General features: G+C 38.8%; 1 protein-coding gene across 4 annotated transcripts in view; it reads left to right on the top strand.

Annotated features, from left to right (window-relative positions):
• Positions 1–17,261, top strand: part of FAM149B1 (family with sequence similarity 149 member B1) — a 22,456-nt gene extending 5,195 nt beyond the window's left edge. Inside the window, exons 4-15 of one of the 4 annotated variants that reach the window (XM_060682267.2) lie at positions 301–440; positions 1,430–1,549; positions 4,849–5,016; positions 5,470–5,657; positions 6,587–6,720; positions 7,530–7,642; positions 10,021–10,245; positions 11,520–11,637; positions 13,093–13,218; positions 14,324–14,405; positions 14,502–14,633; positions 16,161–17,261. In XM_060682267.2, the coding sequence (XP_060538250.2) occupies positions 301–440; positions 1,430–1,549; positions 4,849–5,016; positions 5,470–5,657; positions 6,587–6,720; positions 7,530–7,642; positions 10,021–10,245; positions 11,520–11,637; positions 13,093–13,218; positions 14,324–14,405; positions 14,502–14,633; positions 16,161–16,228 (1,614 nt within the window). In that variant the 3' untranslated portion in view covers positions 16,229–17,261. Of the gene's footprint in view, positions 1–300; positions 441–1,429; positions 1,550–4,848; positions 5,017–5,469; positions 5,658–6,586; positions 6,721–7,529; positions 7,643–10,020; positions 10,246–11,519; positions 11,638–13,092; positions 13,219–14,323; positions 14,406–14,501; positions 14,663–16,157 lie in introns of all 4 variants that reach the window. The other 3 variants (XM_060682266.2, XM_060682270.2, XM_060682269.2) reach the window with 3 other exon arrangements.

The following is a 17,261-nucleotide window of genomic DNA, read 5'->3' as shown; positions in this document are numbered from 1 at the left end:
AGTTGATTTTATTTTAGATATCCCCGGAAAGACCTTCTTTGGGATTTTCTAAGCAAGTACTGTCATTTCTTGGATCAATCTTTTTGCATAATATTATAAAACAAGCTTCCTCAGCTTTGCTTTGCTGGCTGAGGAATTCTGGGAGTTGAAGTCCACAAGTCTTAAAGTTGCCAAGGTTGGAGACCCCTGCTATAAAATATTAATGTTATCTTTCTGTTGTTAAAAAAAAAAAAGCCTTTTGAGAACATGACTAATGACATATATCTTCCCAACTAATTTTTTTGCCTTTTCCTCTCCTAGGAATTTGATAAGGCTGCTACCCGGCAAGTTCAGCAAATATTCAGACACATTGATGAGCTCCTTTACGAACAAAAACCATGTTTATATGTTAGCCTAGAGGAGGAATGCGAACAATGGATGTCAAGGTTTCCTCACCTCAGGTATCTCAAATATATATTACTACTACGTACTTCAGAGTACTAGAGAGCCACTTTGTTTACATGGGTGGTATCCTTTATGGCCAGCAGTCTTTACGCACGCCCCCTTAGGGCTCTCTTAAATATGGAATCAGGTTAACCACAGAGGTTAAGTTAGAATTAAAACTGTGAAAGTTAAGGACTGAGACAACTGAAGCAGATAAGATATTCCAGACTTCGACAGCTCTGTTAAAAAAATGGAATTTCTTTACGATAAAGTTTAGAGTGGTTGTTCGCACACGTGACATTACAATGAAAGCTTAAAAAAGTCATTTACAGGTAAAAGGTTACTATGTATAATTTTGTATTCCATACCTAAGTCTGACCGCAATCGGCGCAGTTCTAAACTATCCAAACCAAGAATTTCAAGCCTTGTAGCATAGAGTGCTCTATTATGGACAGAAGAAGGCAAGACTTCTCTTGTAAAGTACTTCTGAACTCGCTCGATTGTATTAATGTCCGATATGAGGTAAGAAATTCCAGACAGTTGAACAGTATTCTAGGATTGGTCTAATACAGGGGTCAGCAACCCGTGGCTCTGGAGCCGCATGTGGCTCTTTCATCCTTTTGCTACGGTTCCCTGTCACTCAAAATATGCGTCACAACCGCCAATGTGCAACACCCGCCGGCATGCAATTTATTGACCTTTTCAACCCCCGGTAGGCCAACCATGGATAAATCCAAGAAAAGAAACGTTTCAGAAGAAAACAGAACATTTAATTTAACTACATATCCTAGTTTTGTGGCTGCTCAGGAAATAGTCAGGCATGGGAGGAGTTTTGTGGCTCCCGGTGTTTTCTTTTCTGTGGGAAACAGGTCCAAATGGCTCTTTGAGTGTTTAAGGTTTCCGATTCCTGGTCTGATATATGTGTATAATTTTTTTTTAGAGCAGATCATGTTTAACAAGTTTATTCAAAGCAATTAATAGTTTATAATTTTCTCTTTAACATCAGGATTGTGGGGAAGCAAATAATGATACCCAGTGATGAAGGCTATGGATGGTATATTAGTTCAGCGTGCAGCACTTTAACTTCATCAGGCATGAGTCCCACGCAAGAGAAAGATCCTAGTGAGTAAGTGCCTGCGATCACTAACTCTTCACAAGGATTACAGTTATTGTTTTTCACCAACTAAGCCCTTGTCATCTGCAGCAGAAAGTGAACTTTTTAAAATTACAACCTTATTTTCGTTTTAAGAGGTGAATATTCAACCGTTCAGTCCATTTCTATCTTGAGAAGTTTTCTGTACAAACCAGGGTTTTGTTTTTTTTTATTAAGTACAAACATCAATACAAGTATCAATAATGCATCTCTTCTGTGTACAAGCTCTATTCCTAAGAAGTGTTGACATTATTGGTCTGGCTCTACAAAACCAGGAAAGGTCTTTGTACCTACTTTCTATGTTAGAAGTTTTGAAATTGGAGATAATTTCAGTAGAAGCTACATGGGAAAAAAAAGTTCAGTTACTCTATATAAGTTGCTGCTCAGAGGGAAAAAGCTACTGCTTACCCTGTTTCCCTGAAAATAAGACCCAACCAGAAAATAAATCCTAGCATGATTTTTCAGGATGCTCATAATATAAGCCCTACCCGCAAAATAAGCCCCAGTTAAGATTGACAGACAGATGGGTGCATTTAATACCGTATTTCCCCCAAATAAGACCTAATCAGAAAATAAGCCCTAATGCGTCTTTTGGAGCAAAAATTAATACAAGACCTGGTCTTATTTTCGGGAAAACACGGTAATTTTCTGTTTAGATCTCAGCTCTGGACAATAATAACTCAAATATTGATAGACCAGTAGTTGTTGCCATGCCAATGGATAATCAAACGTCATATACTTAGTAATATAGAAACAATGTATGCAACCTAGTGAATTAATGAAGAGGTCAGCATTGTAACCACCAGTTATTTTGACTCAGAATAATTATTTCAATCTCAGCAGAAATTTGGGCAGTCTGTGAGGGGCAAATGCTTTTTGGATAAATTAAGAAAACTGCCTCTGAGGAAGGGAGAGTATAAAGTTGGATTAAGGATGGTAAAAGTATTTTGAGGGTGATAGTTGCCCAAATTGAATCTGTATGTCCAAAGGCCTAATATTTTCAAAAAAAGGTTATGAGTATGAGGAGTCCTTGGTTACTGTGCTTGGTGGTTTTCTTGCAGCTATTTCATTACCCAAACTAGGTAACATCATCAGTGCTAGTAAGGAGTGGGGCAGGATGGATAAAAATCAATGATTTTTTTAAAAAAAATAAAAAAAAATGGATTTTTTTGATTTAAATCGGATTTTTTTGATTTAAATCGGATTTTTTTATTTAAATCAGATTTTTTTGAATTTTATTGAATTTATTTTAATAAAAAATTTTGGGGGTAAAAATCTATCGCAAGATAGTTTTCTATTTAAGATACATAAATAATTTAGTTTATTCAGCATGAATATGTAGCATGAGGCTGTATATTCTGCAACACTGGGACTATCAGTGAGTCAACAGTGGGTCAAAGGAGTAGCAGAGATGACAGTTGCTCTTTAAAAATTATGATTTAAATCGAGTTGATTTAAATCAAGCCTTTTTACTAGTGATTTAAATCATGATTTAAATCGACTCAATTTAAATCAAATCCACCCTGGAGTGGGGTTTGCTCTCAGTTTATATTCTAGTGACTTGCCCTGTCAGTGTTAGTGAGGGAGATCTTCGAAGTTGGCTGTTTACTATTGGCTTGTTTGACAGTTTCTTGATTGGGGTGTTGTTTACTTGATTGTTGGTCTGATGATAATCTTGGAGTTAATCTGTCCTCATCTGGGTGCTAATTGTTGGTAGTGTTTTGGTCTTTTTGTTCCTTTTTTGACTTGTTTATTCTCTTTTGCATGGAATGTAGATATTGTTTCTCTCTGTGTATCTCTTGATGGCTAATTTGTCAAGAGTGCTGAGCTGCTAGAAATTCCCTAACATTTTTGGACTTGGCTTGGTCTCGGATGGTCGCAGTTTCCCAATTGAAATACAAGTTTTCATCATGTCTTCTGACTGCTAGTTGGTGTTCACGGGATGCATTCTGATAGTCTTCTGCCTGTTTGTCCTGTGTAGTGGCTGTTGAAATCATTACACTGCATGTTGTCAATGATTCCTGTTTTTTCCTCTGGGACTGGTGGGTCTTTTGGTTTGCTTAGGATGTTTTGAAGGGCTTTAGTTGGCCAAACAAGCCAACAGTAAGTAGGCCAACCAAAGAACCTCTAAGACCATCCTCACTAACATGGCCAAGCCACTAGAATATATTGTAAACTCAGAGCAAACCCCACTCCTTACTAGCACTGATGATGTTACCTAGTTTGGGTAACGAAACATCTGTAAGAAAACAACCAAGCTCAGAGACCACCGAGGATCTCTCATTTCAACCCTGAGCTACAGATATTCTTCTTTATTGGTTATGCATATATATTTTTTCTACTTTCATATTATGACTGCTTCTAAGCTTCCCCTCTCCAGTACAGTTAGAAAGGGAGAAGTAAGAGCTTCCATATGTGAGAAGAGTATCAACAGATTCCATTCTTTGTATCCCATTCAGGATTTAGTCAATACAGAATTCTTAATACTGCATGCTTTTGTGTAGAAATAGTCCTCATTTAGTGATTGCAGTGAGTGCCAGCGAAATGGCCTCTAAGTGACATGGTCACTAAGCAAGCCACATGTTGCTGCCATCTCATTTAGATAATGTTTTCTGTGTCCTGTGCCTGACCCATTTCCCCCCCTCTATTTTTGCTCCATCTCACAGGACAGAACTATCTGTACCAGAGCTGCTTTTCTCTGCAATACAGAGTTTCCATAAAAAAAAGTTCAGCTCTTTTATCGTAATACTACTTGATTAGAGGTCTCCCTTGGACTCTGCTGCCTGAAACTGACCAGATCTTAATTAGTTTCAGACTTAAGTCTTGTATTGTCATGAATGCATACTATTGGTTGGAAAATGAAATCTTTATTACCGTGTATTACTGCCGTTTACAAATAGTCGCTATCCAAGGCAGTTGCTAAATGAGGACAACCTGTACCTTGATTTTTGTTTTAAAATCTCTGTGGAACGACAATCTTTGTTTAATTTTAAAACTAATCATGTGGTGTGCACATTGAAGTAGATACACTGTGTGGAATTTTCTGCTTTTCTTCCTTTTTTTTTTCCATTGTGTCAAGCCTAAAATTGTAACAGTGTATGCAAAGACAATATTTTTTTAATCTGTAAGCCACTTGAATGCCTTGTTCTACAAACACAGCAGGGTATAAAAAGTTTGTTTGCAAACAAACAACAGATTCTCTGCACGTTAGATCTTAAAGAGAAAGAAGCCAACTTTATTACTGACATTAAAAAGCCTTGTCTGTTGTTCAGGTTTACTATCTGGGGCAAAAAGGTTCCCCTTTCTGTTTCTCTTGGGAAAGAAGACAACTTTTCAAAAATCTCTGAGCTGAAGATGTTTGAGAATGAAGAAGTGGAAGATACTGTGATTATCTCTGAAGGAATAATGGAGGAATACTTAGCATTTGACCACAGAGATGTGTAGGTATTGAATACATTTCACAACAACATATTTAGTGACTTTATAATGACCTAGAATTCTATGTTTCTTCATAACAATAAAAAGGTATGCTGCATCAAACAGTATAAACCTGTAAGATTTCTTTTTCTTTCTTTTTTTTTAGTTTTGATTGGATGGTAAGGGGCAGTAGATATTATTTAGCAGCAAAGCCCTTTGTGAATACCTTTGGTGATTGCTTGACTTGGTCTTCTCCCATCAGAGATGCCTTAACAGTGGGAGAGGCTGATAAAGGCAGGGATTCAATCAGATGGTTCAGTTCCTCCTGTAAAGTGGAGAAGAGCTCTGATGGTTGTTTTCCAATTTCTGTTTCCAAATCCCAGTTCGGTAGATAAGTTGAAACACTGTGAGAAGCTGTCGGTCAACATTTTTAAGTACTGAACAGCTGTAATGGGGTTTACATGCTTTTTTCAAAGGGAAGAAGAATTGAATGAATGGAAAATGGGACTTTCACCAGCCAGACGGAAATTAGGGTTTCCTCCAATCTCACCGTCGTGCTGCATGAGAGATGCAGTTCTTTCCTTCGTATTTGATGATGTGTGGAGCGAAGTCTTGGGCTACATGGAGCAGCTGATCTGCAGACATTGGGAAGGTCCATCCTCAGGTTTGTCTTTAGGCTGCAATTCTGTCTGTATAATGCAGGGGTGCCCAAGTTTGGCAATTTGAAGAAGCATGGCTAGCTGAGGAATTCTGGGAATTGAAGTCCACAAATCTTCAAGTTGCCTAGCTTAGACACCCCTGGTAATATGGATGCCTCTTCTAAAAACTCTTTTCCCAAAAATAATTTTAATACAGATATAGCATTGGTAATTATGTGCTTTTGTAATATGACATGGACCTGAATATAGTTTGGATATAGTAAATCATGTATGCATTTGACAGTGTTCAAACAGATGTTAAAATAGTATTGGGCTTTTTGATGCTATATTTGGAGTTTTCCTATCTCTAACAATGCTTAGTATTACTGTAATGTTTTAGGCTATGCTTGACAAATTAATTGTATTTATATTCTGTTCTTCTAAACTTTTATTATTCGACTAGAACTGCCTATGTATTTTTCTTCGAAGATGTTTCTGCTCACAAGGCAGGGTAGCATTTGTTAGGGAGTTGAAAGAAAACACAGATTCCATTTAGTGCACACCCCTAGCTGTTTCAACAAATGACAGGATTAGATGCTTAAAATATGAGAAACAACCTGTGTTGCAACTCTTGAGGTCTTATTATTTCGTTTCTCAAGCAGTTGTGTGCGTGCAGCTTCTCATAATAGTGGGCTTTAAAAAAAAATGATAAAAATAGTTACTGCATGAATCAAATTTAGCAAGAATACTGGGCTGCATTTAATTTCGTTAATCTATTGATTCTTGTTCAATTATCAAGTGCTAAATAAATGTTCAAGTGTTAACCAAGTATTGCTGTAACTCTTTAAGCAATTATGAGGGAAATCAGGCTGTAGGTTTTTTAATATCTGAAAAACCTGCCTATAAGGATCTCGGACAAATAATGCCTCTTGTCATTTGTTTGGGCTATTGGTAGATGATGGGAAGAATGTCATTTCGGTAGAAGCAAACCGGACAGATTCCGGGAGTCCTTTTATGCAGTTTGAACCTTTGCCATTGGTATTACCTCGGATGCCACAAACCAAGATGCCTTCTATCTCTTCAAATCTGGTAAGTTTAATAATTGATCAATTGTCTTGCAAATTTTGTTGTTGTTGTTGGTTATCACACTTTTTAGAAGTCTTTTCCCCGTGTTGCAAATGTTCTTATATTTTGAGATTGGAATTGGAGCATAAGCATTCAGTTTCTTTGAAAATACTGTGTGAGGTTTTGATTAAGTGTAGAAGATGTTAATGTTGATTCTACTCAGTTTAATGGAGCTCAGAAAGGAATGTGATTTCTTTACTTTAAAGTTAACTGAGTTAATCTCTTTTGAGTTTTTAAAATATATTCTGATTCTCACTGTGCATACTCTGCAAGTGAGGTACCTTCTGTAATAATACTGTATTAGTGGTTCAGTCTGTGTTTCATCTGTTTAATTCAGTTTCTTTCCTTTTTTCTCTCTTTCATTTTCTATATGATCCTCTTGTATAATTTATCATATGTATGGTACTTAAAAGGCAGATCCAGCCAGCCCCAGTTGCTCGTCAGATGCCAATTGCTTGGGAATGAGCTGACAGTACTTACAAGGAGTAGAATTTAACAGTGTTGTTATGAATATTTACTTACAAAGGTGGCATAAAAAGCTGAGCTTAAAATTAGTCATTGATGTTACATTTACTTAATTGTGTCCAAAATTAAAGCATTTTCTCTCTACGTGGCTTATTGCATAATCATTGAGAACATTTCCTTTACAATTATAGAAAATAACGTTCACTTTTCTTACCCTTTTTAGTAGAAATGGCCATTGCGAATGAACTATTCCAAATTAACTTTTTGTTGTTTAATTATGATCTAATTTAATTTCTTCTAATCTACAGGTAAATGTTTCTCAAGGTGCAAATACCGGCCCGCAACGTAATTTGAATGGCTTGATGGTAATTCATGGGATTCCCTTACATCCGAGGAACTTGCCCTTGATGGACAAAATACTGTAAGAATTTACAAAATTTGTTTGTTCTGCGTAAAGCTGGCTTTCTGATTATAGAGATGAGTCTGAAGTATTTGGGGTTCTTTGTTCAGACAGATATTTCAGAGTTGACTTTTAAATATACTTTTTCTTCTTGTTTCCTATGGAAACAGAATACTTCTGCAAATAATTAGTCAGATAATTAGTTAAAACGTGTATAACTTCAATGCCTTTTTTTATATTCGATTATATTAAATCTGTAAGGATGTAAGTTGCTTTTAGTTTAAATGCACAGTTTATTACATTGTAGAATTAGGATGCTGAAATATAAATTAGATATTTATAACTGACAGGAGCTAAAATTTAGATACAAAAATAAAAATCTGTAAGATAGCGTGAAGATAAAGATTCCCTTGCTTTGGGCTTGTTTGCTGGTGGCTATATGGATGTATCCATACAATTTTCTTGGCACAGTACAGAAAGAAGTTAGCAGGCTTGTCTTCTAGGATGTCATTTCTTCCTGATCTTCCCGCCAAACTCCAGCTATAGGTCTGATATTGCTTAGCTTTAGGACAGGGGTCAACAACCCTTGGCTCTGGAGCCGCATGTGGCTCTTTCATCCCTCTGCTGTGGCTCCCTGTCGCTGGTTGGTGCCAAAATTTTGAGAGGAGCTTCGGGTTGGGGGGGGTGGGGCGGGTAAAGCATGGTGTGCCAGGAGGAGACTCTATGGCAAGGGGCAGGTTTTCCGGTTGGCTCCAGAATTGAACAGGGGGCTTCCGGTTAGGACCTTTGTGGCTCTTTGAGGGTTTAAGATTGCCAACCCCTGCTTTAGGATCAGCCAAAATCAGATTGGTTTGAGGGGTCCTTGGTGCTGTCTGAGCTTGCTTGTTTTCTTGCAGATGTTTCATTACCCAAACTAGGTAACATCGTCAGTGTTAGTAAGGAGTGCAGTTTGCTGTCAGTTTTATGGTCTAGTCTAGTTGCTTGCCTGTCAGTGTTGGTGGGGATGGTCTTAGAGATTCTTTGGTTGGTTGGTTTGCTGTTGGCTCTTTGGCAATTTCTTGATTGGGGTATTGTTTACTTGATTGTTAGTCTGATGTATTAATCTTGGAGTTAATCTATGCTGATCTGGTGCTGATTGCTGGTGGTGAGGTGGTTGGGTTTTTTAATTCCTTTTTGGGGTGAGTGATAGTCTTTTGTATAGTCTACAGTTGTTGCTAATATTGACACATAGACATTAACAACAAACAAGCAAGCTCGGAGAGCACCAAGGACCCCTCATGTCAACCCTAAGCTACAAATATTCTTCTTTATCAGATAGGCTTTGCTATTTGGTATGTCATAGCACAAAAACCCTAAACAATGTATATACTACCATCCAGTCTCACAAAGCCGAAAGTAGAAGATATCAGACATAATAAATAAACTTAACTCAACTTTATAAAAATGTGTATCTATTCAATTTTTGTAGCTATCCATTAAGGGTTGGTGGAAATAATACTTTTCCCCTCCTGGCTAGGAGCAGAGTGCTTTTTCTTAAGCAAACCTGGGGAACAAACTTAATAGTTGTTTGCCGTATAAACAATTTCTATGAATAGCTACCTATTTATCAATAAAATCCTTTTTTAAAAAAAATTTGATTTATATGCCACCCTTCTCCGGAGACTCAGGCAGCTTACAATGCGTTAAGCAATAGCCTTCATACTTTTGTATATTTATACAAAGTCAGCTTATTGCCCCCACAAACTGGGTCCTCAATTTACCTACCTTAGAAAGGATGGAAGGCTGAGTCAACTTTGAGCCTGGCGAGATTCGAACTAGTAGTAATTGCAGGCAGATGAATGATAATAACAGGCTATTAGTCTGCTGCACCACCAGGCTCACTATTAATTTTAAGCGTCTTATTTAATAGGGTGGTTCGGTGAGATGGCAGTTAAGCCAGAATAGGCTTTCATTAACATTATTTTGCTTTTAATACAGAAAGGACCAAAGTTTGCCAGCAGTTTATACTTATATGTTTTATGGCAACGGTCCCCAATCTTTGTGGCTTGATGGCCCAGTTGGGGTGTGTGTGTGTGAGGGGAATTGGGCTGTGCGAATGGTGGGCTGGCGCACATGCATGCAGTTCAACATGCGTGAGTGGTGGGCTGGCACACACAAGTTGAGCTGCATGCACATGCACTCCGCCCAGCCTCTCACACAGCCCAATTCTGAATAGACCACAATCCAGTAGTGGGCCACGGCCCAGGGGTTGGGAACCTCTGCTTTATGGAGCAGTAAAATGATTCATTTGTAATAATACACTGTTTTCTTCCTGTATCTAGACAATTTACCCAAATGCTGTAAAAGTTGATTGATAGTTCATTGCATTCTTGTGCCTTTTCTCCCTCTCTTGGTTTTAGAGACTACGATGAAAGAATGCTTATGAGACCAGGATCCAGTTCTATCTTGTCAACCAGAGCTCGGCCAAATCGTCCCCTTGAGCTCAGTGCATCTTCTCTGTCCTACTGTGCACAGTCGGCGAGGAGGCGTAACCCCCCACCGCGTACCCTGCATCCTATCAATGCCAGCCTTTCTCGCTCAGGAACCCCACGACCCTTAGATGATGTCATCAGGGGAACTCGACTGTAAGTTGACATATAAGATGAGCTGAATTCCTTCCTTCCGCCATTATTTGTTGACCGATTTAGTAAATTCATAGAGCCACCTATCTCACAGTCATGACTCGGAGTGGCGTACGGAGTTATCAGACAAAAAATGACACAAACAAATAGCCAAAACACCACCAACAATAATCATTAAAAGTTTTTCAAAATCATTTTAAAAAGATATGGAACTAAAATGTGTAGAAATTGAAAACGGTGTAGATGAATAATAAAATATCAGGGGGAAAAAACGGGGGAAAAACAGAATAACATATCACACCGGATTGTTTAATTTGCAGAAAATTAGGAGGAGGAAGTGCTGTGCATATCAACTTCCGCTCTGAGCAAAGGGCAAGATGGAAAGCAAATAAGTAAAACCATCCTGTCATTACTTAGTTATAAGTAAATAAGTTAGTTATAAGTAAAAATAGAGGATTTTAAGTTTCCTGTAGATCAGTGTTTCTCAACTTTGATACCTTCAAAGCCTGAGGTATCTGAGGTATGAACCTGAGTGGCGTAGGAGGCTAATGCCTCCTACTAAGGCAGCATTTAACATCCAGCTGCCTGCAATTACTGCGAGTTCAATTCTCACCAGGCTCAAGGTCAACTCAGCCTTCCATCCTTTCTAAGGTGGGTAAAATGAGGACCCGGTTTGTGGGGGCAATAAGCTGACTTTGTATAAAATATACAAAAGTATGAAGGCTATTGCTTAACGCATTGTAAGCCACCCTGAGTCTCCGGAGAAGGGCGGCATATAAAAATAAATAAAAATATATAAAAAATTATTTGCTTATATTTCATGTTTCTAAACTGCCCACCTCTCTGAAACTCCGCACCTCTTAAAAGTTGCCACGGTTGAGAAACACTGTTGCAGATTGTTGTTACAAACAATTTTGTTCTTAAGTCTTAAGGGGGGAAATTAATTATGACCACTTAGAATTACCGTTTAATGTAATACTAGAAAGAGACCTTGATAAAATCATGATACCAAGAGCGGTTGCATAAGAGATGGGTGGCAAGTAAATTTCATAAACATACAAACAAGATCTGTTTCTCGTCTCCACTGAAATGCACCTCATGTGGAGTTCACCACTTGCTTAGTCTCAGCTGTTCCCAGGCCATCATGGAGCAAACACCGCTTCAGCTTGCAAGGCCTACCGTTCTCGATTTTGTCTTTTAAAGAAGTTCACGTCAACCTTGCCATTTCTAATGGAATTGGACAGTTTGTAACAAGTGCTGTTGTTGTTTTCTTCCAGCTCTGCTGCAAATGAGCAGCTGTCATCACCTTCTCCGATGCCATTAAGCAGAAATAATCTCCTGCCTCCTATTACTACCATAGAAGGGACAGAACATATAATATCCCAAAAGCAAACGGTAAGTCAACTGCTTTTTTTTGCTTGTTTGTTTCCTGCCGCCCCTGTAGATTATCCCTGATTTTTTTTTAAAAAAAAAAGAATGTATAACATTTTTAAAATTATTTTTGAATTTTAAATTAGAGGTTTTCATTACTGGCTTTCAGGGTTAATTTTTTCTACAAACACTCATTGAAATATGCTAATGAAAGCCTGAAATAATAGGATGTCTAATTATTTTTTTTTAAAATTTGATTTATATGCCGCCCTTCTCCAGAGACTCAGGGTGGCTTACAGTGCGTTAAGCAATAGCCTTCATACTTTTGTATATTTATACAAAGTCAGCTTATTGCCCCCACAAACTGGGTCCTCAATTTACCTACCTTAGAAAGGATGGAAGGCTGAGTCAACCTTGAGCCTGGCGAGATTCGATCTTACTTTAATTGCAGACAGCTGGTATTAAATTACAGTGCTTCTGTCTGTTGAGCTAAACCAGCATCATTGAGATGCTATAGGTGGTAAATGATCTAGAAACTGAACAATATTGCTCTTTATTTGTGAATTAGGTGGCGTTCAACTCAGCAGTCCCATAAGGCTAATTGTTGACAACTGTCAACAATTGTTGATTCATGACAACTCTTGTATTTCTTGTATTATGTGTACAGACACTTCCAACTTTTCTCTTTATGTGGAACTATAATATCTCTTAAAAGGGACATGGTGGCTTAGTGGCTAAGACGCTGAGCTTGATGATCGAAAGGTCGGCGGTTCACCGGTTTGAATCCCTACCCTGTTTTCCCCAAAATAAGACATCCCCTGATAATAAGCCCAGTCAGGCTTTTGAGCCAATGGCAATAAGACAAAGCACTTATTTCAGGATTCAAAAAAATATAAGACAGGGTCTTATTTTCGGGGAAACACGGTAGTACCGCGTAATGGGATGAGCTCCTGTTACTTGTCCCAGCTTCTGGGAACCTAGCAGCTTCTGGGAACCTAGCAGTTCGAAAGCACGTAAAAAATGCAAGTAGAAAAAATAGGGACCACCTTGGTGGGAAGCTAACAGTGTTCCATGCGCCTTTGGCGTTTAGTCATGCCGGCCACATGACCACGGAGACGTCTTCAGACAGTGCTGGCTCTTCGGCTTTGAAACGGAAATGAGCACCGCCACCTAGAGTCGGGAACGACTAGCACCTATGTGTGAGGGGAACCTTTACCTTTAATATCTCTTAAATAAGGCTACTAAACTCTGTAGGCATCACTGAACCTGGGCAAAGATAATCACAACACCTACATCCCAAATTCTATATTTGGGGTTAAATCCAAACTTAGGAAATTGGGAGGAAAGCTGCACTAAATCTTCCTATGCACCCTCTCTTTAGCCAAGAGAGTGAGAACTGTTGCATATGTTTGGTGCTTATTTCTAATTTTTTAAATAGCTCTTTTGATATAAAACTATTTCTTTCTCTTCATGTTGCAGAAATCCCGGGTAAATGTTAACCGGGCTCGAAGTGCAGTAGCAGATGACGTCAGCCATCAACCAGTTCATGAGAGATTTTTATTACCTGAGAGTTTTTCCAGACCTAATACATCGCATGCATTTTGGGTAAGGTGTAACAAAATTCCACTTGTACTAGAATGTTGTACAGAGTTCCTTCTTTTGGACACCTCTCAGGAAATTGCCAAGGTGTACAGGTTGTTTTGAGGACTGAAGGGGGAATATGGGCAATATATAAAGCAAGTATAGGCTGTCTTCAACTTACGACCACAATTGAGCCCAAAATTCCTGTTGCTAAGTGAGATATTTCTTAAGTGAGTTTCGCCACATTCTACGACTTTCCTTGCCGCAGTTGTTAAGCGAATCGCTGCAGGTGTTATGTTAGCCACTTAGTTGTTGAGTGAATCTGGCTTCCCCATTGAACTTGCTTGTCAGAAGGTCTCAAAAGGTGATCACAGGACCCTGGGATACCGCAACCATTATAGATATGAGTCAGTTGTGTCCAAGTGTCTGCATTTTGATCATGCGACCACTGGGATGCTACAGCAGTCATAAGTGTGAAAAAAATGGTCATAAGTTACTTTTTTCAGTGCCGTTGTAATTTCGAACAGTCACTAAATGAACTGTTGTTTGTAGAGGACTACCTGTATATCTCTGCATGCAACTTTAACAGGAAAAGTTCCTTTAACAGGAAAAGATCAAGCAGAGAGATTTGTTTGCATCCAAAGAAATACCAGTATGTGTTCCCTTCAGAGAGTAACCTGGAGACCTACTTTGGTCTATACCAGGGGTGCCACTCTAAATTTCATTGAGGGCCGCATCAGGGTTGTGTTTGACCTCAAGGGGCCGGGGTGGGCGTGGCCAGCTCAACATCACTTGTGTCGGGGGCGCCTGTGGCAGCCCGAGAGCTCTGCTAGCAAAAATGGACTCCCAAGCTCTGTTTTCGTCTGTGACGGTCTCCTGCAACCCTCTGCCAGCGAAAATGGAGTTCAGGAGGGCCGCACGCTGTCCTTTGTTGTTTCCAGGGCGGCCCTGCGGGCTAGATCTAAACACCCCGTGGGCCGGATGTTGCCCGCAGGTCTTGAATTTGACACCCCTGGTGTATACTATATGCATTTAGGATGGGTTGCAACCATGAACGTTCTGCTGAATATTTTGGATGTATATGATTTGATCCAGGACCTGATGCAATAATTTGATTTGAACCCTTTAGGCAGAATCACAATACCGTCGTTCTTGCACTGTTATTGATTATGCTAATCAGCCACGAAACAATAAAGGATCTGCTGGTACAGGTACGTTGATAATTGAACACTTTTTAAAAATGACTGCTTCATGTAGAGTGAGCAACACAAAGCGACTTCAACACTGGAATCTTTATTATTCTGCAGATCCTGTCAACGTAGGTGTCATGGGAACCAGTTTAGGGATATCTAGCTCTTCCTATATTAATTCTTTCCACCACCAGCCTCTTGGTCATTTTCTTGATGAAGATGAGGAAGATAATGATCATCCCCCTCTGGGTAAGAAGTAAAGGAACCGATTTGAGAATGTACGTCATCTGTTTGGTTGCAAGCTATAAAAAAAATTTGGCATCTTTTTTTGAAATGTGTTTTGTCGTTTTTTGCTTAAAGTTTAATTCTTAAGCCAGAATAACATTTTAAATCTCGTTCAGGATACACTTCAGGGTTTGTTCCCGTTCAGTTTATTCAGTCAGTTTAACAAAAAGAGGGTAGCCGCCAGATTGTGTCACAGTGATTTCAAAAAGACAAGTTGTAATCTATCCTGCTGGGTTATGTTATATGCCACATAAGAATAAAAACTGCAGACAGGTGACAAGTAGACTTAGCTCAGTCGCTGGAACCTTAATAACTGAAACAATTCTTATTCAATCACAACTAGTTCTGGTTTTAATTCTTAACAAAGTTTTGCAGAGAAACTTGGTTCACAGAAGATGTGCCTGTTGTGGCCTGTCAGCCGCCAGCCCCTCCAACAGCCAGATCAGAGGAGGAGGGGGTGTGGGACTCAGGGTCAGCATCCAGGCAACCTGAGAGCTCTGAGGGGGAAGAGGGAATGGAGCTGGCAGAGAGAGACAGCAGAGCCTGAGCCATCCGTCAGCCCTCAGATGGAGACTCAACAGCCCCCAGGTCTGGAGGTGGCTGATGAGAAAGAGGAGGAACAGCTGGGTCCAGTGCCTGATGGGCAAATGCGCAGAAGGCAGAGGAGAGGAGAGCAGTGGAAATCCATGGGCCGATCCTTGGGAAGGAAAAGCCACCGCTGCTAGTGAAGCCCCACCCTAGCTCTGGGGATAAAAGTTAGGGGGAGGAGATGAATAGATGTGGCAGATAACCAGGGTGGATAAAAATCAATGATTTTTTTAAAAAAATCAGATTTTTTTTTATTTAAATCGGACTTTTTTGATTTTTATCGGATTTATTTTAATAAAAAACTTTTGGGGTAAAAATCTATCGTAAGATAGTTTTCTATTTAAGATATATAAATAATTTAGTTTATTCAGCATGAAAAGGAGCTTAGTTATGTAGCATGAGGCTGTATATTCTGCAACACTGGGACTATCGGTGAGTCAACAGTGGGTCAAAGGAGTAGCAGAGATGACAGTTGCGCTTTAAAAATTATGATTTAAATCGAGTTGATTTAAATCAAGCCTTTTTACTAGTGATTTAAATCATGATTTAAATTGTGATTTAAATCAACTCGATTTAAATCAAATCCACCCTGCAGATAACTATTCATTTTCTGGCTGGATGGACTTGTTAGCCTGCGTTGAGAGAGAGACTTTTTCCAGGAACTGCTGCCGGTCCTAATAAAGTAATCTTTGAGTTAACTTCAGAGGGTTTGTCGTGTTTGGAGAGCTGGGTCAGAACAGTGCCCTTGTGCCGAAGGTTGATACAGATGCACGCTTGAAAAATGTACAACAGGTTTATTGTCTCGATGTCTTGCAGGCAATGATGATGTTTTTTTACAGGTAACAAAAGTAGACTGGAATTGTTTAGTTGCTTTCAAGCCTTTATCTCATTCTTGCTTAGTAGGTCTTCAGTTATATGGTTCTGTAGGAACTCACAGCCGAGCTGGATCACGAAGTAAACAGGGATTGTAAGCCATCGCATCTCCAAGAGGAAGGAGAATCTACTGAAGCTTTTAGAAGCCGTATTCAACAACAGCAATATCAAATCCGTTTACAGAAGAATTTGAATTTTTTTTCAGTCTTATTTTTGTATAATAACTGCCAAAGACTACGTGGCTGTATGAGAATTTTGTGCCAGCAGAAACTGTCGCCCTCTTTTTTGATGGAGCACTAAAAGTTTGCGTCCTGTGGAACTCTGCTATCATGCTGTTGGTATGTCTGGCTGAAGAATGCAGTGGCAATACTGGTTACGATTCAAAGACTTGCTAGTTACTGATACTTAATAGCAATATGTTTAGCAATATTATTTATTATGATAATTAAATTTGATTATTGCTTGGCCTGCACCTCCAATAGTTTCCCTAAATGTTTAAACAGTTGAAGGTTGTCATTGCTAGTTCATGTATTTCGAAAAAAGGTGGCATTTGAAAGGTGACCAGGATTAAACATAGTATATTTGAATTCATTTATGTGTTTAAATGCAGGATACTATTATTTCCCAATTAAATCCATACATGTTTAATCACTTTTTAACGATGCTAACTTTGGCTAAGATTGTAAAGCACCGCTTTAGTTGTGTATTCTTCGACTGTAGTAAATACATAATATCCTTTTTAAGTAAATGAAAAATTTTAAGAAACTTTTTCACCATGTACTCAGATTTAACAGTTAACGGGTTTTCTCATTGGGAAGACAGAATACTTTCTACCTTTTGTAGGAGACAAGCCTGGTGAGGTATTAATTTAGAAATAGATAAAAACATAGCAACCTGAATATTGTGTTTAATGTCTAACATAATTTTAATATAATTCAATAAAGGCTAACTAGTGTGATGAACTAGTAAATGCGAGCCATTAACTGCTGAAGCTATGTATAAAATAAAGGTAACTTTACATTTTCCCCGATACCATGTGAGATGTAAAAGGAACAAGATAGGGAAAGAGTCTTATTACGTTGTAAAATGAAGACTATTTTGTATGCAAATAAAAGCATTTTCTAGACTGTA

The sequence above is a fragment of the Pantherophis guttatus genome, chromosome 6, assembly GCF_059756535.1.
Source record: "Pantherophis guttatus breed Tessera chromosome 6, ASM5975653v1, whole genome shotgun sequence".
Lineage (NCBI taxonomy): Eukaryota > Metazoa > Chordata > Lepidosauria > Squamata > Colubridae > Pantherophis > Pantherophis guttatus.
Note: the sequence above shows the minus strand (reverse complement) of the source record. Positions and strands in the feature narration are given on the sequence as shown.